Here is a 25,593-nt window from a genome sequence, read left to right as displayed (position 1 = left end):
AAGTGTTCCAACCAGAAAAGAAAAAAAGGGAAATATGTGATAAGTGATATGATGTATTAATTAACTTGATGGTGAGAATCCCTTCACAATGTACACCTGTATCAAGACACCACATTGTATACTTTAAATGTCTTGTAATTTTATTTATTGATTATACCTCAATGGAACTGAAGAGGAAAAATGCCTAAAAGTAAAAAGAAAAGGTCAAAACTCAAGGTCAACTTTTCAATGAATTTGAAGGAAATGAGAATATACCTCTTGTTTATACATCGCTGTTGGATAAAGAACACTGACTTAGAAGATAATCAAAATTTAGTATAAGAACAATTCAGTAATTTTTTAAGTAGGATTTAATTTAGTGGGGTTTTTAAATGCACTCTGACAAATTAACTTTATTTAACATTTTTATTTTGAGAGGAAAATGATCCATCTATGTCAGGTCTATTTGAGTTTTGTCTTGTTTTTCTTCACACATCAGATAACCCAGGCTACATGCTTTTCTATTCACAGTAAAGCAAAATGGCCCCTGGGCACTGTGGGACCTTGAGCTGTTGGGAGAAGAGGGGACAACTGAGAATGACAATCCTAACAATTTAGAATATTAGGGCAGAAAATAAGAAAGACTTGTTCGGCAAATGATTACTTTCTACTGTATTTCTTTAAAATATTGAGGCTACAGTGTTGTAAATTACACTGGGGGGATAATGTGGAGCATTTTGTTACGGTACAAATTATGGAGAAAAATAAACAGGTATCTTCACATTCCATATGGTTTAATGTACAGTGTTATTTGTATGGCAGTAGTCCAGAGTAGAGGATGATGGCATTTTCTGACATCAATGTGGCACTTACCCATCCGGAGGCATTCCAGAGAAGCTTGACCCCAGTTTCTTGTGTACGAAGATTCGATATAGTAGCAGTGACCATGGAAAGGAATCCAAGCCGTGTGTTCTGACTCTGGGCATCTGCCGGGCAGCTGTGGGGGCTCAGTGGCAGGGATTTCTGTTAATAAAAAGACAGTTCGAATAAAATAAAATGTAAAGTTTCTGTGGAGTGATAGAGTAGCAGCTAAGGAAAAGTCTATTGCCGATTATTTTTAAGAAGTTCTAATGGTTGGGGTGCCTGGGTGGCTCAGTGGGTTAAGCCTCTGCCTTCAGCTCAGGTCATGATCTCAGGGTCCTGGGATCAAGTCCCGCATCGGGCTCTCTGCTCAGCAGGGAGCCTGCTTCCCCCCTCTCTCTGCCTGCCTCTCTGCCTACTTGTGATCTCTGTCAAATAAATAAATAAAAATCTTAAAAAAAAAAGAAGTTCTAATGGTAATCACTTGGATCTGATGTTTTTGTTATTGCGTGTTCTTTTTACTTTATCTTTTCGTTTTCATTTTAAATATATTTCAATAGACTGCATTCCGATAGCGTACAAATCAATCACAGTCATCCCGAAGAAGGCAGATAGATAAATACTTACAAAGATGTTTAGTCCCTTAAAAAAAGTTCACCTAAAAACAATTTGCCAAGAAAGTCCCCCTTCAAGTCACTCTTTTCTGGAATCCTAACGCCTAGTAACACTTGTTAGCTATGACTCATGTCTGTGATATAACGAAATGGGGCAATTAAAACTCTAGGAATGTATCCTTGTCCACTTCTAGGACTGTATTCTAGGAAAGCTAAAACCATAATCTCACTGCCTCTGATTAATTTACATGCACCCTGATAAAAATTACTCTGATACAGATATGCTGTTGATATAAAAGGTAATCATAATTTCCTGACAAATCTGACAGAGGATAATCTCAATAATAAAAATTCAAAAATCGGGGCACCTGGGTGGCTCAGTGGATTGAGCCGCTGCCTTCGGCTCGGCATGATCTCGGGGTCCTGGGATCGAGCCCCGCATCGGGCTCTCTGCTCTGTGGGGAGCCTGCTTCCTCCTCTCTCTCTGCCTGCCTCTCTGCCTACTTGTGATCTCTCTCTCTGTCAAATAAATAAATAAAATCTTTAAAAAAATTCAAAAATCTAAAAAATGCAAATAAACTCTAGCACTGAAGAAAATTTTCTCTATCATTCAGATCTCTATACATTTGTTTATTCCCAAGTCAGTCTTTTTTTTTTTTTTAAAGATTTTATTTATTTATTGGATAGACAGAGATTGCAACTAGTCAGAGAGGCAGGCAGGGAGAGAGAGGAGGAAGCAGGCTCCCTGCTGAGCAGAGAGCCCGATATGGGGCTCCATCCCAGGACCCTGGGATCATGACCTGAGCTGAAGGCAGAGGCTTTAACCCACTGAGCCACCCAGGCGCCCCAATTCCCAAGTCAGTCTTTTGTTAGGTGAAGGGATAGGTTTTATTATCTTATTCTTAAATCTCCAAAACATGTTACTGTTTAATAATATCAATAGCGGTATGTATTAGCTTATTGAGAAAATGTCAAACCCCTTGATTGTTTTTGTGTATTCAATTACCATCTGATCTTTTGCAGAGAAAATAAAAACTTTCATTGCAAGATGCGGTCTTCCAGTAGCCATCGGAATCCAGATAAACGCATGCTGATTTCAGTCTGGGCTCGTCAGCAGCCCAGTTAGTGAACCTCATCTTCCATTTGTCAGTCCAAGCATACTCATTATTGGTCTGCAAGAAGAAAAGCCACCATTAACAGAAAGTCTCGCCTCATTTAGAAAACACCAAAAAGACCCAGTGAGGAGCAGAAATATATTTGAGACTACGATTTGACAGTCTCCAACATTTGGGAACAAAAAGTACATTTTCTAAATAAGTTCTACAAATTTAAATTCAGTAAATGTCACCTTTCTTTTAGAGAGACTCTCAGAGTTCCCCATAACTATACCCTTGGAAGCTAATTTGAAAAACACAGACTTCACCCACGTCTTATTCTATGAAACTCTTTCTTCACAGGTTTTCAGCTTAATACAAATTTTGTCTTTGGAACAAATAAAATGTTTATTATATTATTAATGAAATGATAATGAAAATTAAGTGATTTTCATTGACAGACGTTGGAGAGAAACACTAATCTCTTCTGATCTTCTCATTGGTTAGCTTTTGAAAAAGTATACATGACCAATGACAGGTGAGATCAGGTGGATAAGTAACAGAGGAGCCTAGGTGTCTTGCTTTCCAGTAAGGTGGTCTTCCAGCAAATCATGAGAGTAATTTTTACACAGTTGATTGTTTTATTCAATTTGTACACTTACTTTCTTATTAAATTTAGTAGAATGAATTTATGATCACATATAAATTAATTAATAACATAAAAATATTATTTATCAATAATATCCTCTTAACAGTCTGAGAGATTTTACAAGTAATGCCTAAAAATATGATATATAGTATTAATGAGATAAATGAATTTGAAATAATTCAAATAGCTCCCATTTTAACCACATTATTTCATTTACCAAGTCAATTACCAAAGATTTAATGACAAAATCAAAAGCATGTGTTATTCCAAGATAGGATTTTGTAGTATTCTATCACGTTTAATCACATAATACTTACATTGTCATTAATTCCACAGACATAAGGAAGTTAATACTACTGTTTTAATTATAAAGGTTGGTATAGTGGAAAATCTACTTAATCTTTCTAAAAATAAATAAAAGCCAGGGCGCCTGGGTGGCTCAGTGGGTTAAGCCTCTGCCTTCCTCTCAGATCATGATCTCAGGGTCCTGGGATCAAGCCCCACATCGGCTCTCTGCTCAGCAGAGAGCCTGCTTCCTCCTCTCTCTCTCTCTCTCTGCCTGCCTCTCTGCCTACCTGTGATCTCTGTCAAATAAATAAATAAAATCTTTTTATAAAAATCTGTTTTAAATAAATAAATAAAGCCTATTTTAAACTCATGAGAGATCTGTGACCACGTCTATAAGAAGAAAATGGGTCTCCCTCCCAATCCCATCTTGTTTCATTTATTTAATCTCACAAAACAAACTGGGGGTTGCTGGGGGGAGGTGGGATTGGGAGAGGGGGAGGGGGCTATGGACATTGGGGAGGGTAAGTGCTATCGTGAGTGCTGTGAAGTGTGTAAACCTGGCGATTCACAGACCTGTACCCCTGGGGATAAAAATACATTATATGTTTATTAAAAAAAAAAAAATTGGAAGGGGAGGCGAACCATAAGAGACTATGGACTCTGAAAAAAACAACCTGAGGGTTTTGAAGGGTCAGGGATGGGAGGTTGGGGGAACAGGTGGTGGGTAATGGGGAGGGCACGTTTTGCATGGAGCACTGGGTGTTGTGCAAAAAGAATGAATACTGTTACGCTGAAAAAATAAAATGGGGAAAAAAAAGAAGAAAATGGGTCTATAAAAGAAAATGAACTATCAAGAAAATTCATCACTAAAATAGAATCAACTAGACACAAAAATGTCTTGCCTAATTTTCATCACAGAAATCATTATGGAACCACTTACTTTTAAATGTTCACTTCCCTACTCAGGATTTACTCTGCCCATGAAGCGCGCCTTTTTATCTCTGCAGCACAGAATGAGAAGCTCTCTCAAATCCGACACCAACCCACTTTCCGTTTCTAACTCCTTCTGCCTTTTGTCTCTTCGTGGTACTCCTTCTCTATGGCCAACCATCCCAGACCACATCTATAAAGCCCATGTTCTCTGAGAAGCCTTCTTGACCTTCTTCCCTCACTCAACCCATCCCTTTTGTCTCCTGTTAGCACTTTTATACGCCTCTCTTCGACATTTTCGATCTTGTCCCTTAGTTACTTGCAGTCACGCTATTCTATTGGGAAGTCTGCCGGCTGGCTAGCTAAGTAGATGGAGGACAGATGACTCACAGGGCATCAGAGAAGACTCACTATCGGGATAGTTTGGCAACTTCATCACCACTCTTCATTCTGGGCCCACTGCCTCCGCCCACCACTCCAATACTCCACCAACCTGCCTTTTTCTTTTATGCAACACAGAGAATTGACTGCAGTGAAATTCTTCACACAACTTTAGGACTTATAACTCTAGGGCTTGCCTCGACAAAGAAAAAGTGCCTCGTGATCCAGGAATCATGCCCCGATCTGCTTTCTTAATTCCGATGGCATAGTTGTAATTGGGACACCAGGGAAGAGTAAGTTAATAAATAAAAATGCTTAGATGCAGAATCTAATTTTAATATTCAAAAGCAATATTAGAGTTAGTATAAGCTCTATAAATCTTAGTTTGATTTCTGACAGATATCACCAGCTTGCTAGGTCCTTGAAGGCACTGGGGTCCTTGCAAGATTCGGTCTAGTTCACGTTCGCATCATTCACATTGCCCGGCACAGTGTCTTACATGTAACAAATATCCAACAGAATGAACAGAAAGAGAATCGTATTTAATCACAATTTACCAATCACGTCAAGTCCCACATGTTCCCGGCATCTTACCAAGTTACTGTTCAGGGCGATCCACACGGGTTCATTAAATTTTTGCATTTGCATCCATGCAAATGCGTTACTATAGGGATCTAGAATGCTAGCAATAAGGGAACTGTGAAGCTTGCAATATTTCTCTGCTTCATGCCACTCTAACTTCAATTTCATGAGTGAATAGTTACTTTCACCATATTTAACAAAGCCATCTGTTGGAATTGTTGTTGGAGGATTAGGCAGGGAAGAGTCTGGAACAAAAAGATTCATTTTTCATTAGCATTATCAATAACCACTTCTTTGAGGGTTAATGGTACACGTCATCTACTACCATATCTCATACATTATAAAGATAATCAGGATAGCATAAATCTAAACCATCAGCTGTTAAAAATATTTTCATGAGTCATTTCACACCAAAAAACAAAGCTCTGTTTTTTAATCAGTATGGCTGGTTGAATGAAATAATTTCCAAACTGTATTTAGACCATTAATATAGATACGTAATCAAGTTTCTAAATTAAAAAAAAAACAAACCAAAAAACCAAAAGGTGAAAAAAAAACTAAAACCAAAGGCTTGCAAATTCAATGAGATCTGGTATCTGAATGAAAGAAACGACACAGTTTAATTCCATCGATTAAAGAATATCTACCATCCTGTCACTACTAATCTTTGTTTTATCATTTTGGTCATATTTCAAGGTCACCAACAGAGCTTCCTCCCTCTCCTCTGTCTGCTGCACCCTCTCCATGAATTTGCATCTCTTTGTATTTATTTGACTCTACCTGTTAGTAATGGACCTTCCAGAGCCTGCTTTAAGTTTTGGCATGAAGCCAGACACCAGTCCTGGGTCCTTTAACCCTTATCTCAGGATCAGGCTTTTCTCCTACTGATGATTGCTCACACCCTTCATTCAGAGCTCCGATATCTTGCCCAAACTGACTCAGGGGGTAGAGCCTAAAACAGAATCACTTTGGCTTTCTGAACTTTTTCCCTCAGTCTTCCAGTATGCGTTTCTAATGGCTGTTTAAACCCCACCCATCCTTTGTGCCCCTTACTGTCAACACCCCAAAAAGAGTTTCTTTCTGTGTCTCTTAATGGATGCCCTAAAGTGAGAGGTTAGCAAATGAGAGCCAGAGGGTGAAATCTGGCCTCTTGTCTGTTTTTGTAGCCAGTGAGCCAAGAACGGCTTTTAAATGGCTGACAAAAATAACAACAATTAAATAAAAAATAATATTTTGTGACATGTAAACATTGTATGAAATTCAAATTTGTGTCCATAAATAAAGTTTTATTGGAACCCAGCCACATTCACTTGTTTACATGTTGTCTGTGACTGCTTAGCATCATGTCAGAGCTGAGGAGTTGCAACAGAGAATGTATATTTGCAGCCTAAAATATTTACAGTGTGTCTCTCTACAGAAAAAAATTGCCAACTCCTGTTTTAGGGTTCTAGATGTCCTTGCCTACCAATTTTGTCTCCGCTAATTCTCAGACGTGTTCCACTATAATACCGACCTAATATACCATCTGCCTTGTTCTGTCACTATCCAAATGCCAAACGCGCTTTTGATTATGCCTAGTATGGTAATGACTTCATTTCGGCCAAGGCAGCTTCCCCTTTCTTCTGCGGTTGCTGCCACCTTGTGTTGGTAGAAGAATCTCAGTAAACCAAGACACTCGACCAGCACCCTCACGTGGTACATACAGCCTGGAGAGACTGAATAATCTTAACCATTTCCCAACTTGTGGAGGTCTGGGTTTGTCTTAATACCTGTGGAGAATTTGGGGACCACTAAAAGTGCCAAATGAGACTTCAAATAAAGCTTAAAAAAGTTTCACGGAAGGCTATATGCAATTAGGAAATAGCTCATCTGTCCAATTTGTTTATTAAAACATTCATAAAATGACTAAGGAAAAATTAAACTATTGAGAAGTTATTTTCAGGTGGTTGGACTGTGGGTAATTTTTCCTCCTTCTTTATGCCTTTCTGCATTTTCTAAAATGTCAACAAAGAACATGTGTTACATATTTTTTAAATGGGGGGTTTTATTCACATACATACATGAATATATATATATATATGAATAAAATCATTAAGGTATATGTGGATGATGATAAATACTTTTTATTTTTAAATAGTTGGAATAAGTGGAAAATATTCTATCACTTATGTTTATAATAATAAGAAAAAGATTTTCAAAAAGCTTGTGAGTCAGCATTCACTCCTGGAAGGATATCCTGGAAGGATATTCCCTCCTTTCCTCAAAACATGGGCACAGATGGCATGTGTACTTTTCTTGTGGCCTAAAATTCTGCAGCCATAGGACAGAGCGTAGAGGGAAAAGCAACAGGCCCTAGACCAGATTTTGAATTAATGAAAGCTTAGAATTTCTGCAGCACTTTTCAATCACCTGAAAATATTATCAAGCGATTTTCACTCATGGTCATGAGTTGACCGTAGTTGCCCGATTCCCTGGAGAGTGTAGAAAGTCAGTTTGATGTATCAGAACAAGTACCTTCTAGTTCAAACTCAAAGAGCTGTTCTCAGAATGAGAGCAGCCCACCCCACTTGCACCCTCCTCTCTAAACCACCTTTTAATTTCTGGCCCTCTTTTTGTGTAACTAGACATTTGTATTCTTCTTTCACCGGACACTAAAGAGTGTCCAACCATAATCTGGGCTCTCAGCAAATATGCACATTTTCTGTTTTATTTTTGTTTAACCGCAGGGCTTCCTAAGATACAAAGTGAAACACAAATCAGGTATTTTTAGGGGCATCTGGCTGGCTCAGTCGGTAGAACATGTGACTCTTGATCTTGCGGTTGTGAGTTTGAGCCCCACACTGGGTACAGAGATTACTTAAAATCGTAAAAAAAGACATCGACATTTTTAAAGGCACAGAATACAGAACCAATGAGGCATATACAATGTTCTGTGCCAATGGTTCTCAAACTACGCAAGCAGAACTGAAGTATTCTTACTGTGACATTGTTAAAAAGGAACAGGCAGGCAAATATCCTACATTTCTTATGAAGTTAGAAAAAGTTCCAACTTCAAGGGTAATCTGCACAAATTTTTTTGATAATGGATGAAGGGTTACACTCATGAATAGTTTCGAGAAAATGTCACCTTTTCTCTCGATCACAGGTTGCGGTGAGAAACAAACAATGTGCTTGGGGATGGCCATTCTTTAAATAAAATTTTATGTTTTTAGAGCAGTTTAAGGTTTAGAGCAAAATTGAGAAGGAGGCCATTTTTTTAAAATATATTAAGGGGCACCTGGGTGGCTCAGTGGGTTAAGTCTCTGCCTTCAGCTCAGGTCATGATCTCAGGGTCCTGGGATCAAGCCCCGCATCGGGCTCTCTGCTCGGCTGGGAACATGCTTCCCCCTTCTCTCCTGCCTGTCTCTTTGCCTACTTGTGATCTCTCTCTATCAAATAAATAAATAAAATCTTGAAAAAAATATATCTATATAAAACCACCCAGCTCTATGGGCAGACAAGGTCTGGCGGAACCTACCTGGGAGTGTCTGGCATATGTAACCTCGTTTACTGTCACACGTGTCGTCCATCCATTTTCCTGCATCCCTTGATTTCCCTCCAATAATAACCACACAGTCAGCCTGTACATTTGTGGAGAAAGGAAAATAAAAAGTAGTGTGACTCAATAATTGTTTTAATCGATTCATTAATAAGTCAGGAAAAAGCCTCACTCTTAACCACCAAATTTAAAGATGATCCTGATTCATTTACAGTCACGTTCAATTCATCCTTTTTTCCAGGAAACTGCTCGCACTTTCCAAGTGAATCTCTCACACTGAATTCTTGCTATTTTTAATTAAAAACCAGATAGATTGGGATGATTTTAGAGACAGGTCTGAGAAACTTTGCTATCAGAAATGGTATACATCTCTATCAAAGTTTAGCAATCAAATGTTAGGAGATACAATATCTTCTCCATATAAATTCTCATGACTCAAACCCCAAAACATGTATCCTACTGTTAAAGAGAAATGAGTATAATCTATATTTCTTCATTGTTAGTTTAATTTATATGATTATCATTATGGATTCAGAGCAAATGGCTGGTATGTAACTAGAAAGTTTCACATGTTATTTGCAAACGTACACGGACATATGCCAGGCTAGAAAGACTTTTCTATTTTTTGTTGTGGATATGTTTGCAATATCAAGCTTCCAGAGGACAGTCCATGAGCCAAATCAAGTAAAGAAAAACTTGCACCTGCCAGAGTTTTCATCCAAGGTCAGATGAAGTCTTTGATTTATCATGTGTTGCACTTCTTTACCTATAGGCTCTAGCAATTAGAGCTCACATCTATAATATCTGACATTGTACTAAGTGCTAGATGTGTATTAATTCCTGTAAACTCACAGCTATCCTTAGTGGTTGGTCCTATGCGGATGCCCAGTTCCCGGATGAGAGATATGAGGTGCAGGTTCATTGAGGCACAGGCTAACTTGCCCACAGTTATTCAGCTAATGAATAAGAGTCAGAATACAAACTGCAGGCATTCAGTCTCCTGGCATAGACCATAGCACTGCACTATCTTGCTTCTCAACAAATGAGGAATGCGAAGCGCACTGTGAGCAGGAGTGCTCCCCAGGAAGGTTTTCTTTTTGGTAAAGAGCCACAAAGGAAGGAAAGATTGGGTATTATCTTGAACAGACAGGATGACCTAAACTTCTCTCCCATGCCGCAGTGAAAAGCTAGGCCAGCAGGCCAGTGATGCAGAGGAGAAAGATGGAAAGAGCCCCAGCCCTTTGCTTTACCCCCTATTCCCTGATCCACCGCTCGTGCTCCTCTAAATGCCTTTGCAACCTCCCTGCCCCCAGCCTCATTATCCCATGAACTTCAACTCCTAGGAACTCCCAATCCCACATTTAGACGCTCCGTTCATTCCCATCTTCCCTCTTGGCTATTCTTATCTTCCATGATGCTAGCTTACAGCCCATGCTCTTCTCCAGAAAACCTGTACAGAGCAAGCATGTTTCCACTACAGAACCTGTACGAAGAGTTCTCTCACACTCTCTTTATCACACTGTAGTGAATCCTTGTCACTTTTCAAATCCTGAAATTGTAACAACACAGTATGTGTGTTTTGATTCCATTTTTGCGAAATAAACTTTCTATTTTTCACGCACTAAGAAAAAGTCTAGAAATAAATTCAACAAAAAATTAACAGTGTTTCTTTCCCAGGTGGTGAGATTGCAGATTTTTCCTTCCGTTATTTCTGCTTGTCAGTAGGTTCTCAAAACAAAACAAAACAAACTTGGGCAACAATAATTTTTTTTTTCTTTACACAAAATTCACCCCTCACACAAATTTTTCTAAGAAAATCTCACCTCACTCCATTCTACTTTAACTTCTTCAGTAAGTTTTTAGCCCTCATGAATGTAATGAAGATTCAAAGAATTTCTTGACAGAACATCACTGACCCATCATCTAAATGTATCTACCCTACACAGAGCTCACCCAATTAACTATCGTAAAGGTACCATTTTGATTAGGTCATTTTTCTGCTCCAACCTTTTCTCATCTGACAAAGTCCAAACTCACTCCTGGAGCAACTAAATTTCTCTCAATTCTGTTGTCAACCTTTCAAAGTTTACACCTACTCCTTTTCTGTATAAAAGCCCTACTATATCCCAAGTCATTTACTCCTACCCAGACCCACCTGGTGCTCTTTTTTTTTTTTTAAGATTTAATTTATTCATTTGACAGACAGAGGTCACAAGTAGGCAGAGAGGAAGGGAAGCAGGCTCCCCGCTGAGCAGAGAGCACGATGTGGGCCTCAATCCCATGACCCTGAGATCATGACCTGAGCCGAAGGCAGAGGCTTAACCCACTGAGCCACCCAGGCTCTTTTCTTGAAGACTTTATTCACCTTGCCCACTTTGCATGGTCTTCCCCACCCCACATACCCAAGTTCCCTGATCACTGTCTTAAGCCTCTTGAGGAAAAGACCCAGAGCTGATTTTTTTTTTTTTTTTTTTTTTTTGCTCTCAGATTCCTTCTCTTCATTAAACGAGAGCCTCCCTAAGTAAGTACTGACTGACTAGACCCCTCCATCCCACAGTAAGCTTCTTTCCTCCTGCCTACTACAGGGCTTTATAACTGATCCTGACATCATACAATCACACTTTGTACTCTCTTCTTTCCCATATCAGACTTGCGGTCTAACATAAACCTACGCTTCTTTAATGTCAGAACAGAAGCTGCTGTTCCTTCATGTTTTTCTCAATACCTAACATGGTGTTTAACATGGACCAGTTGACTGTTCAATGATGCCAGATTAAAAGTAAGAAAATAACCACCCCTCTGTCTCTTAGGTTAACGTGTAAGAGCAGCTAGCAGTGTTTGGCACGTGGTAAATCCTCTATGAATGGCAGATAACTTCTACCTTTAGAAGGAGTCGTAGTTGCACTAATACTACAAGCTTCAAGAGTTTCGAGGCAGCTGATACGAATAAAATTGGCAACTCTGGGCTCAAGTGTACATCCTGACCCAAACACAAATCCGGAATGGAGGTGGTTTTCCCATCCCTTGAGACCGCCACCACCTACCCCACAAGTCAAAGAGTTTGTAATTGAATTTATACCCTTTCCCTCAAGGCAGGCTGAGTCTGAAACACTTAAGATCTACAAGAGTGAGCCAGAGCAAGAACTCTGGGGGATGTTCCGCAGATGAATCAATAATCCGCTGCCCTTCAGCAGGCTGACCGTTTGCAGAGAGGTGACCTGAAACTGATACTTACGTCTTCATAGGAAAGACTGCTCCTTCTTCCTCCAGGATAACCCTTCCCCCAGTTTGTATAATGAACTCCTCGCCCATCCGTCCAAAGGAACGTGTGCTCTGAATTCACATCATTCAGCCCAGTCCAGGCATTAAAAGTGGAGTCCTTCATATGATAGGTAAGAAATGCTGAAAGAAAGTTCCACAAGATAATTTTAATCTTTGGGGGGAAATACTCAAAATACAGAAAATATTCAAAATATGTAAGTTTAAAATACTGAGTACGTGATTAAGGTCTTTATTACTGTTTAAAACCACTTACCATGAAAACAAACACATTCTAACCTTACATTCACCTTATCACTTCAGTTTGTTTAGCTGGACAGGCTAGGCCTTGCCCAGGGGGAGTGGGGAACTGGGACAAGGGTGGCTGAGTCCATCCCTTGCCCCGAGAGTGCCATGTCATGCCCCCTTCCCCCAATCTGGGCTGGGGTTGCCTGCCAGCCTGCAGGAAGAGCCAGTGTTTCTAATTCACACACACTCATCCCATGAGTTAGTGGGTTTGCTGATTGTTTAGATAAGATAACCCCAGGGAGGCAAACAGCGCTCTTAACCCAGAAAACGCCTAAAAATTAAACCTACTTGTCCAAACAAGATGCTTGAGGCTGTCAAGTTATCACTACACTGGATTTCCAAACCAAAAGAGCTACCCAATTAGAACTCCCTTTGGCAGCAACCCCTAAGGGCCAGCGGCATCCACCCCATGTGCTTGAACCCGGAGGTGGGGCGGGGAGGCGGGGGGGCATCACTCGCATCATTAAGAGAGAAGATCTAGAAAAACGCAGCAAATGTAGAGCTAGCGTGGCCTTTTGCTTCCTTGACTGTTCTGTGGCAGAGAGGATGGTGGCAAATGCCCAGAAGCTGTAAAATGCTTCAATGAGCACGTGCCCCATCCCATGTGCATTTGTCTGTGCGCATGCACAGACCTCCCGGCCGCCCACAAGGCCAGCAGCCTCTCGGGCCAGGAGCCAAGGCTGCCCAGGTGAATGAGCACCAGCTGGACACAGCAATTTCCCAACACCTCTGCTTACACCCAGGCTCCTGAATGCGAATGGGAAATGGAGTGACTAAGACTTCGGGTTACTCAAAGAAAACGCAAAACCGAGAGAAGCTGTTTATTCATGAAACAAACAATTCCACGGAAGGGCCACTGTTACATGTTTGTTCTCCTCTTAGAGTATATTCTCCCTCTGCTCAGGGATTTGCTTATTTCTAAACTAAAGGTTAAGAAAAAAAAATTTTTTTCAACATTTTTCAGGGGGAGAAGAGCATGGCTAGATATTTATTTTGGTTTTGTTTTATTTCCTAAATAAGATCTTAACTTTCCCCATCCCCAAATTAAAATGAATGTGGAAAAGCACTACCTGCCAATATTTCAGCACTGACTTTTTTTTCTGCCAACAACCACAATAAGAATTCAACAACGTGTGCCGGTTTTGCCAGGAATAATGTTATTGTATCTGAAAATTGTTTCCTTCTGCACATCTCTATTACCCAGGTTCTAATTCTGTGATGCCAGGAATCAGCACTTTGTGGTTAAGAGAAGAAATCAATTATTATGTTTCTCTGCTGGGTAGTTAAGCCCAAAATATGGTAGTCCAGTTAGAGAAATATTCTATTCTATTCTATTCTGAAAACGTATCTATTGTGTGTTATGATTTAACCCTTTTCTTTCAGGGTCTGGCAAGTTGCTGAACTTGAGAAAGGCTCTCAGTGAAACCTTGGTTGATTTATTGAATCTCATGTTCCAAGAGAGACCATGACGGCATTTATAGAGGAGAGGAAACATTTGAGTGAGGGCTATAGAAGTTCCCTGGGTCTTTCTTCTTTGTATATTTTCGGAGACATGTAAATGATTCTGGAAGTCAAAGAATCCCAAAACCAAAAGGAAGCCTGAAATTATGCAGTTCCTCATCTCCCCCTCAAGATCTCACATAAATTCATTCGTAAAAATATTTACTGAACATCTTTCATACTACGTACCAGTCAGTCTGTGTGACTCTACAGCAGCCAGCTGAGAACTTTCCAAGGTAAGCTTTTTCACAGCCCTTTAGAGAACTTAGAAAGCAGCTCATTTAATCAGTTCTAATTATGGGAATGGCCTCCCGATTTGGAGCCTAAATCTATTTCTTTGTAACAGCCCTTCAGGGGTACTAAGTCTTCATTCTGGAACAATACAGGTCCACATTCTTCTCTTTTCAAAGCCCGCACCCTCTCTTTTCCAGGCTGTGAAAACTGAAGGTCTTTCAAACATGCCTCACTTCCTGCTGCTGTGGCTTCCAAACCCTCTACAGATTTAGTAACATCATCTGGCTGGTCTGCTGGTGGTTAGTATCGTCCTTCAGGTGACGAGTCACTCATTTAGCTTAGTCTCTATTTCCGGTAAGGTGGCCATGAAAATACCATGCAAGATTGGTCAACTATCTTTCTCTTGACCCGCTATATGGATATGGTCCGTTTTCTCTTTCAATATTTTCTTCAAACTTCTGGTTTATCCTTAATGTTTTGGGTTTTTTTTTTGGGGGGGGGAGGTCTCCATTTGTTCAATGTTCCTATTTAAAATTAGTTTTATTGCATTTTAAGGTATGTGATTAAGTGGTTAGAAGTACAATAAATTAGCAATTTTCCATTTCACTCCTAGAACTACTCTACTTCCTTGGCTCTTTGGGGAATAAACCAGTTTGGCCAAAACAGAACAGAATGTAAGTCGAAGAGCCAGTCTGATTCCTTAACAACGGGCTCCCAGAACACCACTTCCTCACTCAGAGGTGGGGTGATGATAACCGGCTTCACAGAATTGTCCTAACAATGGAAAGGTTCTTTTCAATGCCCAGGGCGGTGACTACAACTGAATAAAATTATTCTCCCTGTGTGCTTCGGTTTTCTCCCCTGCCTAGTGTTCACTCTGGAAAACCAAAGTATCATTTACTATCAGCACGGGGAAAATTACATATTTAAATGCATCACTAGATGTACAAGTCTGCATACCTTGCTCTTTTTCATTGCGGATCGATACCAGATTTCCCCCAAATCCTATGCAAGCTTTCCGTGCCTCTTGCCAATTTTTTCTTTCTTCTTCAACAAATCCAAAGATTCTGAAACACTTGGATGAAAGAGGAGAAAAAGGGACTAAATAAAGATACCAGTGTTTGTTCTAAAGAAATGAAAATTTTTCATGAAGCTGATAGCTACGTATAAATTTTCTCCAACCAAATAGAGATCCAAAAGGTTAAGTGAGATTTGTCACCCATGAACTTCCTTTGCAAAGTTTTTTTCTTCCTTAGAACCAAGGACACACCCATTTGGAGACTCTCTCCAAGCATACTCTCCATTTCCATAAGAAATTTGACATAGGAACCTCTATCTATTCCTGCCTAAAATTTTCTGAAGTCATTGGATAAGCCAGTTACCTCTGAGCTGAAAGATGTGCACTGTCGCTCTCTGTATTGATCAATGCCAACTCTACTACTAATTTTCTTCGTACCTTGTTATTGTAAAAACTCCAGCCTTCCTTGCAACCTCCTGGGACTGAAGGCACCGTTGGAATAACCGTGGCATTGATGCTGCTGTTATGTCTCTGGCAGATGAAGGCATTTGGATAACCACAATTAATGTCATTCCAGAACCCTGGCAAAGGACAAAGTAGCCAAGTTAGACTTACATATTTGCATTTTAAAACATTCTTGTAAAAAAACATACTTATGTTTTATAAAGATTCTCAGAAATGGCTGAGACTACAAACATTTTTACACAAGTGACTAGAAAGATCTATGCCCTATTCTTTTGTTCTTTCGCTTAAACTGGTAATAGTTCAACTTTCTAGAGAGCTTCCTATGGGAACAGAATAAACTCAGTGTTGCAGATGTATTATCTAAATAATCATTAAGAGCTAATAACAATAATCTAATAATACCTAAAATTAGATATACCAAGCATTTGCTTAGTGTTTTGGGTATATTACATCTTTAATCTACTCAACAACAGGTAAGTTCTGCCATGATTCTCATTTTACAGACAAAGATATGGAAAGAGATAGATAAATATTTTGGATATTTTGCTCAAATCAAAATATGAAGAAATGTTACATAAAATGAGAAGTGAGATGTCTGTGTCATATAGTAGAGCAAATGTCAAGCTTCCATTCTCACAAACCAAACAGTGATGCTACTGAAATTAAACTTCTTTTTCTCTGCTTTTCTTGCCTGTTTGAAGTGCACGACTTGCTACCTTTAGCCTAGGATTAGGGTAGGGTTGACACAACATGCCATAAGGCAAACTCAAGATTTTTATAGTTTACCTGAATTTGAATACATGGTCACACAGTTTTCATCGTCATTTGCAAAATTAGGTTCACCTGTGGCCCAAGCCACATAATCCACTTTGCTTCCATCCATCCAACTAGAAAAGAAAATTCAGGCAGTTAGTAATAATTATCCAAACATTAGGATAACTGGCTACAGCTTGGTGGGGTGAATGGATTAGTCAATGAAGATGAATAGGGCACAGTATTTTAAGCAAACAGAAGAGAAGATTCTAGAGAGACCAGCAGGAAAACTCCCAAGTGGTTGGTGCTTCCTGTGGCCTTTTGCTCCTCTTCAGTAACCCAATGTTTTGGCTAGTCTGTCTTCTTTTTCCCTCTCTGGAAGAAGCTACCTTTAGTCTTGAAGTGAGAAAGGTCACAGAGATCCCAGTTTCTTTGGAAGGGGACCAGAAGCAAACAGCCTCTCCAAGTACTTATTAGGCATGATTCCCACAAAACAAAACCACCCATAGAGAGAGATCAAGAATTCAGAGTTTCTCATTAAGCCCATACTCTGATTTTCATGTTTATTGTAGGTTTCTCCTAAGGTATGTGGGCTGATGTTTATTTTCATAAATTATGGAAATTCAGGGACTGTGAGCTGGAAAGAGAGCAAGAGATCATCAAATGCGACCCTCTCATTTTAGAGATGATTAAAACAGTACTTGCCCAAAGAAGCATCAAGCATTTCTGATGCTTAAAAATAATGAGTGTGAGTTTGGATCTCTATCTCAAAAATGGCACTTAATGGTCACACAGAATGTGGCTAAAACATCTGTGCCTGAGCCAGGAAGACATATCTCCTCTTCAAACTCAGGAGAACATGTGTATTAATGAACAAGGAAAGAAACCCCAAAAATGTACTAATTTCCTCCCTCCCACAGCTTTTCCTGGCCCCTGTATCTAATAGAAAACAGTACAGTCATTCCTTTGAAGGAAAAGCATTTCAAGCAGTTGAAAGGGTATTTCAAAGTAATGCTGTGAAAACATAAGTGGGGCAACATAAAAGGACCCTTTAATTCTGTGCACCAAGGATGGTCCAAATGGGAATCATAATTTTCCAAAATTAAGTTTAGTATTCATATATGTATAACACATCTTCTTAGTAGATTACTGGCTAACATGTGATGATACCCTAAAACAAAGATAGGTGGAATTATGCAAGATTAAATCTTGAGTTAAATTTGAGTTGTTTGAGAATTATGATGTTGAAAATATTTAACAGGATTTTAAAAAAATTATTTTCATCTTTTTAAAGACACTTTTTAGGCAAAATAGATTCTCTGCAGACTGACAAAGAGGTCACAGTGAAGAGATCAGCCCCCTCCAGTCACTCTTGGCAGGATCCCATCAAAATGGTGTCACCAGCTGGGCTGTGTGCAAGCAACCTAGATGAGGGCCCCACCACTCCAGAGTGAGTCCTGCTCCAGGGAGAGGGGAAGAGAACCACATGCCAGTCTGACTGTCACCCCAGCAGTGGGCTGGGAGCAGGCAGCTGGTCTGACTACAGGTCCCACCCAGCACCCAAAGCTTCTCAGGGGACCACACGGGGAGAGTGCCTGCAGTTTGATGCTACGTCATCTCTGGTAAACTCCCAGTCTGACTCAACTCAAGCCCAAGGCAGCCCCCAACTGGCCCACTAACAGGGACCAGACTCTGCCCACAACAGGCAGAGAGCCATCACAGACTGGACCAAAGGCAAATATAGCTCCGCCACAATGGTAGGAGCCCCTGTAGTAATACACATAGGCGACACCCCCGAAGCACCATTTTCTGGTGAAAAGGAGACATTGCACTGCGGGACCTCTTCTTCATAAAGCCACTACTTTCAAGTGTGGGAGGCAGAGCTGACTCTCCTAATGCAGAGAAACAGACATAACAATAGACAAAATGAGGAGAGAGAGGAATATGTCCCAAATGAAAGAGTGGAACAAAATCACAAGAGACCTAAACAAAATGGAGATAAGAAATATGTCTGATAGAGAATTTAAAGTAATGCTCAAAACAATACTCAATGGACTTGAGAAAAGAGTGCAAGACCTTCATGAGATCCCCTGCTAAGAGACAGGAGATGTAAAAAAGAACGAACTAGAGCTATTGGACTCACTAAATGGAAATAAAAATAGACCACCTGGAATAAATAGCAAACAAGAAGAAGTAGAAGAATGGATCAGCCACCTGAAGGACAGAGTAATGGAAAATAATCAAGTTGAACAGATGAGAGGGGGGAAAACACACAAAATGAGAATAGATCCAGGGAATTCAGCAACACTGTCAAGCATAACAGTCACATGACAGGGATTTCAGAAGGAGAAGGGCAAGAAAAGGGGGCAGAAGATTTGTCTAAAGAAATAATAGTAAAAACTTCCTGGGAAAGGAAAGAGAAATCCAGATCCAGGAGGCACAGATAACCCCCAACAAAACTAACCCAAAGAGGTCTGCACCAAGACGTAAAGTAAATAAGTTAGCCAAAAGTAGTGATAGAGAATTTTAAAAGCAGCAAGAGAAAAGAAAGCAGTGACATATAAGGGAAACCTCATATGGCTATCGGTGGGTTTTTCAGCAGAAACTCTGCAGGCCAGAAGAAAGCAGCATGATAAATTCCAACTACTAAAAGGAAAAAAAATCTACAGCCAAGAATACTCTATGCAGCAAGGCTTTCACTTAGAATAGAAGGAGAGATAGAGTTTCCTAGGAAAACAAAAGTTAAAACCAAAACCAGCCATGTCACTGTCACACATGATGCCATCAGTCTGTGGGTCCCAAATTCACAATCCAGCTGCCCTCCTGCCCGAGTCAGCATGCACAACCTGCCACCTACTCAATGCCAGGTTAACACACCTTCACCTCAGATTGCCAAGGGCTCAAACTGACACTCTTTCCCTCAAATTCCAGCCCCTATGCTCAAGTTTGTGCACAAAAGTCAGCCTTATTATAATGGCAGAATGAAGCAACCCAAACAGTGATACTAATTCTGTGGAATATACAATGGATAAAAGGAGTGTGCTAGGCTGAGAACATTGCCAACAAGCACACCAAAGAACAATATATGCAGTATGATTCTGGTTAGTAAAAGAAACAAACCTGGGGGGGGGGGGGGGAACGGACAAAACAGGATGAAACCAGAGAGGGAGACAAACAGTAAGAGACTCTTCTTAAGCAAAGGAAACAAACTTTGGGTTGTTGGAGGGAAGGTGGGTAGGGGGATGGGGTAGCTGGGTGATGGGCATTAAGGGGGTCACTTGATGGAATGAGCACTGGATGTTCTATGCAACTGATAAATCACTGAACTCTACCTCTGAAACTAGTAATACACTACATGTTCATTAATTGAATTTAAATTAAAAAAAGGAAACCCACAAAAAAAAATAAAGATGCTTTTCAGATTGAGAATTCAGTAGGATTTTTAAAAATGTATTCAGCAAAACTAGTCTCAAAGTAACTCTTAGATGTTTATCAAATCACTCTCTGAAGCAAAGTTGTTTCATTTTGATGTACTTACATAAACTTTTTATCCAAGCTGATCCGTAAGCCAATAAAATATGCTGGTTGTGCATCATTCCTGTTTACCTAAAAGGCAGAAATTTACATATAGTTCATTCCTGACTTATACAGTAAGTAAATTCTTTTTTTTTAAGATTTATTTATTTATTTGAGAGACAGAGAGAGTATGAGCAGGGGGATGGGCAAAGGGAGAGGAAGAGAGAGAATCTCAAGCAGACGTGTGCTGAGTCAGATCCTAGTGTGGGGCTTGATCTCAGGATCCCAAGATCCTGTGCCAAAACCAAGAGTTGATGCTCAACCAACTGAGCCACCCAGGCACCCCTATAATAAGAAAATTCTTAAGTAAACCTTACTTATTAATGAGGCAGCCCATTTGGGACATTTTCTAAGGGAGGATTCATGCAGAAATTTTGTTGTACATTCAAAGTTCTGTTTTTCATAGAAATAATAAGAAAAATATTGTGGTGCTTGGTTAAGTCAGAGGAGCATGTGACTCTTGATCTTGGGGTTGTGAATTTGAGCCCCACGTTAGGTATAGAAATTAAATATGCTTTAAATAAAAGAAAAAGAAAAATATGCACATCATATAAGAACCTGAATTTATAAAACAAATACCTCAAATCATTCTCTATAATACCAAATTCTTATAGTAATTAAATTATTGAAGATATTCTTTTTATTTTTTTTTATTTTTTTCCCCATTTTATTTATTTTTTCAGCGTAACAGTATGAAGATATTCTTTTTAAAACAAAGTAATCATTTGGTATTTTGCTTCTAAGGAAAGACTTCATATGCATATATATTTGTACAATATAAGGAAATATCCTAAAAATTCCAAACCAAGATATACCCACAAAGATGAAAATAAGTCAGGCTACTCTTTAATACCTTTGTAAGCAAATGAATGTTTATTCATTCATTATGTTCACCTTATTTTTTGTCTGCTCTCTCTCTTACCTCCCTTCTGGTAAGCAGCAAGGATTCCATGAAGATTTTAAAAAAGAAATACTGAGCTAAGTACCTTTGGAAAGAATAAACTATGCTCTACTATGTGACAATTTTGGTACAACAAAGAAAGATGTTTATATGAATAATCAAGCTGTACTTTTAACCAACAATTTGGTCCAGCTAAGATAGATATTTAAGTAATCAACCTACACTAGACACAAAGGGTCCAGGATTGACATATAACAACTAGTTAAGAATTATGATCTTCGAAAATCAAATTAGTGAACTCAAAGCCATCATGTCTGGGTCCTCACAAAGCCTCAACTAAAAACATTCCAGGTTTTATGATTCTGCACTGAATATTTAAGCCATCAGGTCACTCATTTCTGTTACAGCACCACCCCTCCTCCTTTGGGATGGACATCTTTCTCCTGACCTGAGAAAATTCAAATTCAGCCCATAATTTGAAACTACACCATCAGGTACCAATAGTAGACATTATATATTTTTTAATTATGTCACTGTTTCATTCTTCAATTGATCAAATTCTTACATATTTCCATAGAAACTTCTTTTTACTTTCACTTTGAATAGAAACAAGATCACCAAAATTCCTCTTGCAAAATTCTCGGGCATTGTCCATGGTTTCCTTCTCTTTGCTAAAATAATACTGGTAGTCTTTGTAAATAACCCACCCATCTTCGGTGACTGGTGGATCTGAAAAATTAATGAAAAAAGGATGATGAAGTTTACTTAGACAAATTCCAGAATCTGGTTCTTGTGGTACACAAAAGTGGAAACGATAAAGTAGCTTTGTCAGCAATATCTGCAACTCTGAGAGACCAGAATAAGCAGGATAGCTATGACAAATACAGACTGAATTACTGAAGGCCAGATAGCTGCTTGGCACCAACTCCGGAACTTTTTCTCCTCAATTAAGTTCCATGTATGGTCATTGGGTAAAAGAAGTCCCAATGTTACTTTTATCAATGGGATCGCATAGCTGGCAGGACTTACATACCTGCACCTAATATGTTCTGAGGTCAAGAGGTGGAAGCTGGGAGAAATCAACTTTCGTCTCAATATAACAAAGAGCCTGTAACAGATGGACTTGGGCACTTCAGCGTATAAATGGAGAACAAAGGAATTCACACACCAGGCGGGCTCCTAAGCCTTCTTCCAAACCATGGTGTTCCACAGTCTGGGCTACTGTAGGCACAATATGAGACCCCAAAGATATCCATATCCTAATCTCTGGAATCCATAAATGTTACCTTGTATAGAAAAGGGCACTTTGTACACGTGATTAATTTACGGGTCTTGAGATGGAGAGATATCCTCTTATTATCCGGTGGGCCCTAATGTAATCACAAGCATCCTTTAGGAAGGACATCTGACTACAGAAGAATGTAATGTGATAAATGAAGCAAGGTGTTACACTGCAGGTTTTTCAAGATGGAGAAGGGGTCCACGAGCTAGCAATGCAAGGAATGCAGTTCTAGAAGTTAGTAAAGGCAAGGAATCAGATTCTTCCTTAGAGCCTCTGCAGAAAGCACAGTCCTGCCAATGTTGGCCTGGTGAAACTGACTTCATATTTCTGAATGAGTGTGCGTTGGTTTAAGGCACTGAGTTTCTGAGGTGTGCCTGGGTGGCTCAGTCAGTTAAACATCTGCCTTTGGCTCAGGTCATGATCCCAGGGTCCTGGGATCGAGCCCCGTATCTAGCTCCCTGCCCTGCCAGAGGCCTGCTTCTCCCTCCCCAATGCCCCTGCTCATGTTCCCTCTCTCACTGTGTCTCTCCCTGTCAAATAAATAAATAAAATATTTTTTTTAAAAAAAGGCACTAAGTTTGTGGTAATTTGTTACAGTAACCAGTGGAAACCAATACATTACTAAAAAGAGGAGATCTGCCCCTGGGATATGATTCAAGAGCCCTTGAGACATTGTATTAAAATGGCTTAGGTTTGTGCATAAGATCCACACTTCCTGTCTAGAGGAAAAGATCCACACTTCCACAAGATTCTCAAAGATACTGAAAATTCTGTTCTTCCTAGGTATAAGTACATTTCATAGAGAGAGGAGAGAGAAAAAAAACAGATTATCAGTATGCAGATCACAAAATAAGGAAACACCTACTGTCTTGAGGAGCTGGTGTTGGCTCAGGTTTGGGTGTTTGTCCTGGAAAACAAAAGGAAATCAGATTTTAAAGTGTGCTTGAACTTCTGCAATCACATGTCCTTCTAATTTTACTATTTTCATGGGTCAAATTATCTAAAAACATAACTGTTCTCTCTTTCTCTTTCTCTCCTTCTCTTCCACTCTCCATTTCTCCCATCATGTCATGGAGTTGGAGAAGGAAGGACAGAAGAACTAGGTAAGTCATTGCCACCAGAAATTGGAAGATACTTTTCAGGCCCAACAAATGGTGTCATAGAAAGGAAAGAAAGGAACACAGGTGTTGGATTCAGAAAGCTTAGGTTCAAATCCCAGATGGGGTTTAAATTGCCTACCTTCAATTCTGTCAACAGCTAAAAGGAATTAGTCATATGTGTAGAGAGGTGGGGTAAAATGTATGTGTTACTGGTATGCAGAAGGTACTCAAAAGATGTTTGGTTGAAGTTACGCATCTTATAATTCTCTGTGAAACTACTTAAAACTTTATTATAGAGATGAACTTTTTATTTATAAAATATTTTCTTCAAAGAATCTTATTTCTATTAAATGTATGTTTTACTAAACCTGAACAAAATATTTTTCTTTGTAAGTAGTCAATATATCTGGATGTTGCGAGAATCTGATAAAAGGCAGGTTCCCCAGTTTGGCTTCATGCCGTTAACACCCGTAAATATAGAGCTACCAACAGTACGTAGAGAAGCTAGTCATCGGTGGCGTGGAGATCTCTAAAGAAAAACTGGCCACTACTTATGTCTTCATTCTGAAAACTGTGAAAGCACTAATCTGTGAGAAGTGAGGAAAAGACTCAGATGGACAGTCCGAGAGCAACAGGGTCTTTAGCAAGTAGCCAAGGTCCCCAACAGCAGAGGGCAATGTGGTTCCACCGAACTGTTTACAAAAGAGGAAGCTTTTGTACATGGTGGTTCCAGGCAAGATCTGTTTATTCCTTGATCCTAACCTAACAACCTGGATCCTTGGACCTCAATGCCTGACTTGGGTTTGTGGAACTTTCTGAATCTCAGATCATGACTGACAGCATGCAGTGATATTTTTGGGCCACCAGTCACATGCTGGGAATCACAGCACCAGATGTCTCAAAATGGTGCTTGTTCTTTGTGCTAAAAACATTTATTTAAGAAATCCATATTTAGACTATTTGGGAAACTTTCACCTATCGAAGGGCTGACATAGGTCAGAGAGTAAATATTCCAAAAAAGGAATGGCGTTTCCATGACTCTGCTTGCCGAGTAGACTACCCACCCACTTCCGCCCCCTATAGAACCTGAGCCAGAATCACAGCTTGTGAGAACAACTTTAGAGGACGTGACTCTTGTCCAGGATTCCCGGGTGGCCTTTTGATCTTCTGTTCCTTTGGAACATTTATCTGTACTCAGTGACTTCATTCTTATCCTGTGAAATGATGGCCCCTGCCAGTTCCCTTATTTAGTTATTTTGTTTGTTTGGTTCTGCTAATAAAGGGAAAATACTGGGATATCAGGAGGTTAGTTCTCCAACCTGAGATAAAATAAACGACAGGTTACCATACCTTTTTGTATCTGGCAAATCCAGTTGTTAAGATGTTCACAGTTAATATCATTCCAGGACATACCAGAGTCCCCTTTCAACTCACCACAGTATTCGACATTTTGATAATTGTTAGGTTCTCCATAAGCCCAATTTTCATATGAAACCTATGTCCAAAATATTACATTGCAACTATTAATCATTTTTATCAGGCCATTTCCTATCATTTATCCAAGTAGGAAAGGAAGGTTTATTAATATTTTGTTTTAATTCCATTTACTTTTCTTTGCAATAGCTTTGTTTTGAAAACAAGGTTTATGAAAATGGATGAGAAAGAAATAGCTTGCCTTACATGGAAATTCTCAAAGTTGAAGAGAATATGCTGTTACTATACTATAAAATCCTCTTTGGTCTTATTCATAGAATGGATCCAGGGTCACAAAAGTGGGATTTACATATGGGAAAAACTTGGCAAAAAAAGCCCCACTTCTCAGTGTTGGGAGATCCTAAATCTCTAATATCCCTAATTCTTAAGGGCTAATATTTCAGTGTGTTGTTGGAAACTTTTCTCTTCATTAGACAGAGAAGTACAATTATTTCTTCTTTTAAAGGAAAAAGACTTATGAAATACTGCTAACCAAGCGACCAGCTTTCATGTAAATTAACAGTGGAAATCAACGGAGGGCTGGGTTCTGGTCCACTTTGCAGTTTTCAGTGTGGAATCAGAGCCAACCGTTTTAGACAAAGTATTTTCCAGAAATATCAATATGAAATCCGAGTGTCAGTGGAGCTATCAAATAAATCACTTTACTCAAGGGCCTTGAAAAGTTGCTGATGGTTTAGAAGAGGAGGTAGAAGTGAAATTACATAAAATCACTTCCTGGGATGACTAGAACACTAAGTGTTGCCGGCATGTGCCCAAGCCTCTCACTTCTCCATTCCCGAGAATGGGG

At 39.5% G+C, this 25,593-nt stretch overlaps 1 protein-coding gene across 1 annotated transcript in view; it reads right to left on the bottom strand.

Annotated features, from left to right (window-relative positions):
- MRC1 (mannose receptor C-type 1) overlaps positions 1 to 25,593 on the bottom strand; it is a 105,496-nt gene that overhangs the window by 12,731 nt on the left and 67,172 nt on the right. The window contains exons 15-26 of the mRNA XM_046013581.1: positions 24,663 to 24,807; positions 23,078 to 23,119; positions 21,496 to 21,659; positions 19,992 to 20,059; positions 16,487 to 16,587; positions 15,674 to 15,816; positions 15,178 to 15,292; positions 12,152 to 12,318; positions 8,896 to 8,998; positions 5,391 to 5,623; positions 2,461 to 2,626; positions 853 to 1,002 (exon numbers count right to left, since the gene is read on the bottom strand). Coding sequence (XP_045869537.1) covers positions 853 to 1,002; positions 2,461 to 2,626; positions 5,391 to 5,623; positions 8,896 to 8,998; positions 12,152 to 12,318; positions 15,178 to 15,292; positions 15,674 to 15,816; positions 16,487 to 16,587; positions 19,992 to 20,059; positions 21,496 to 21,659; positions 23,078 to 23,119; positions 24,663 to 24,807 — 1,597 coding nt within the window. The remainder of the gene's footprint in view (positions 1 to 852; positions 1,003 to 2,460; positions 2,627 to 5,390; positions 5,624 to 8,895; positions 8,999 to 12,151; positions 12,319 to 15,177; positions 15,293 to 15,673; positions 15,817 to 16,486; positions 16,588 to 19,991; positions 20,060 to 21,495; positions 21,660 to 23,077; positions 23,120 to 24,662; positions 24,808 to 25,593) is intronic.

This window comes from Meles meles, chromosome 7, assembly GCF_922984935.1.
Source record: "Meles meles chromosome 7, mMelMel3.1 paternal haplotype, whole genome shotgun sequence".
NCBI lineage: Eukaryota > Metazoa > Chordata > Mammalia > Carnivora > Mustelidae > Meles > Meles meles.
Note: the sequence above shows the minus strand (reverse complement) of the source record. Positions and strands in the feature narration are given on the sequence as shown.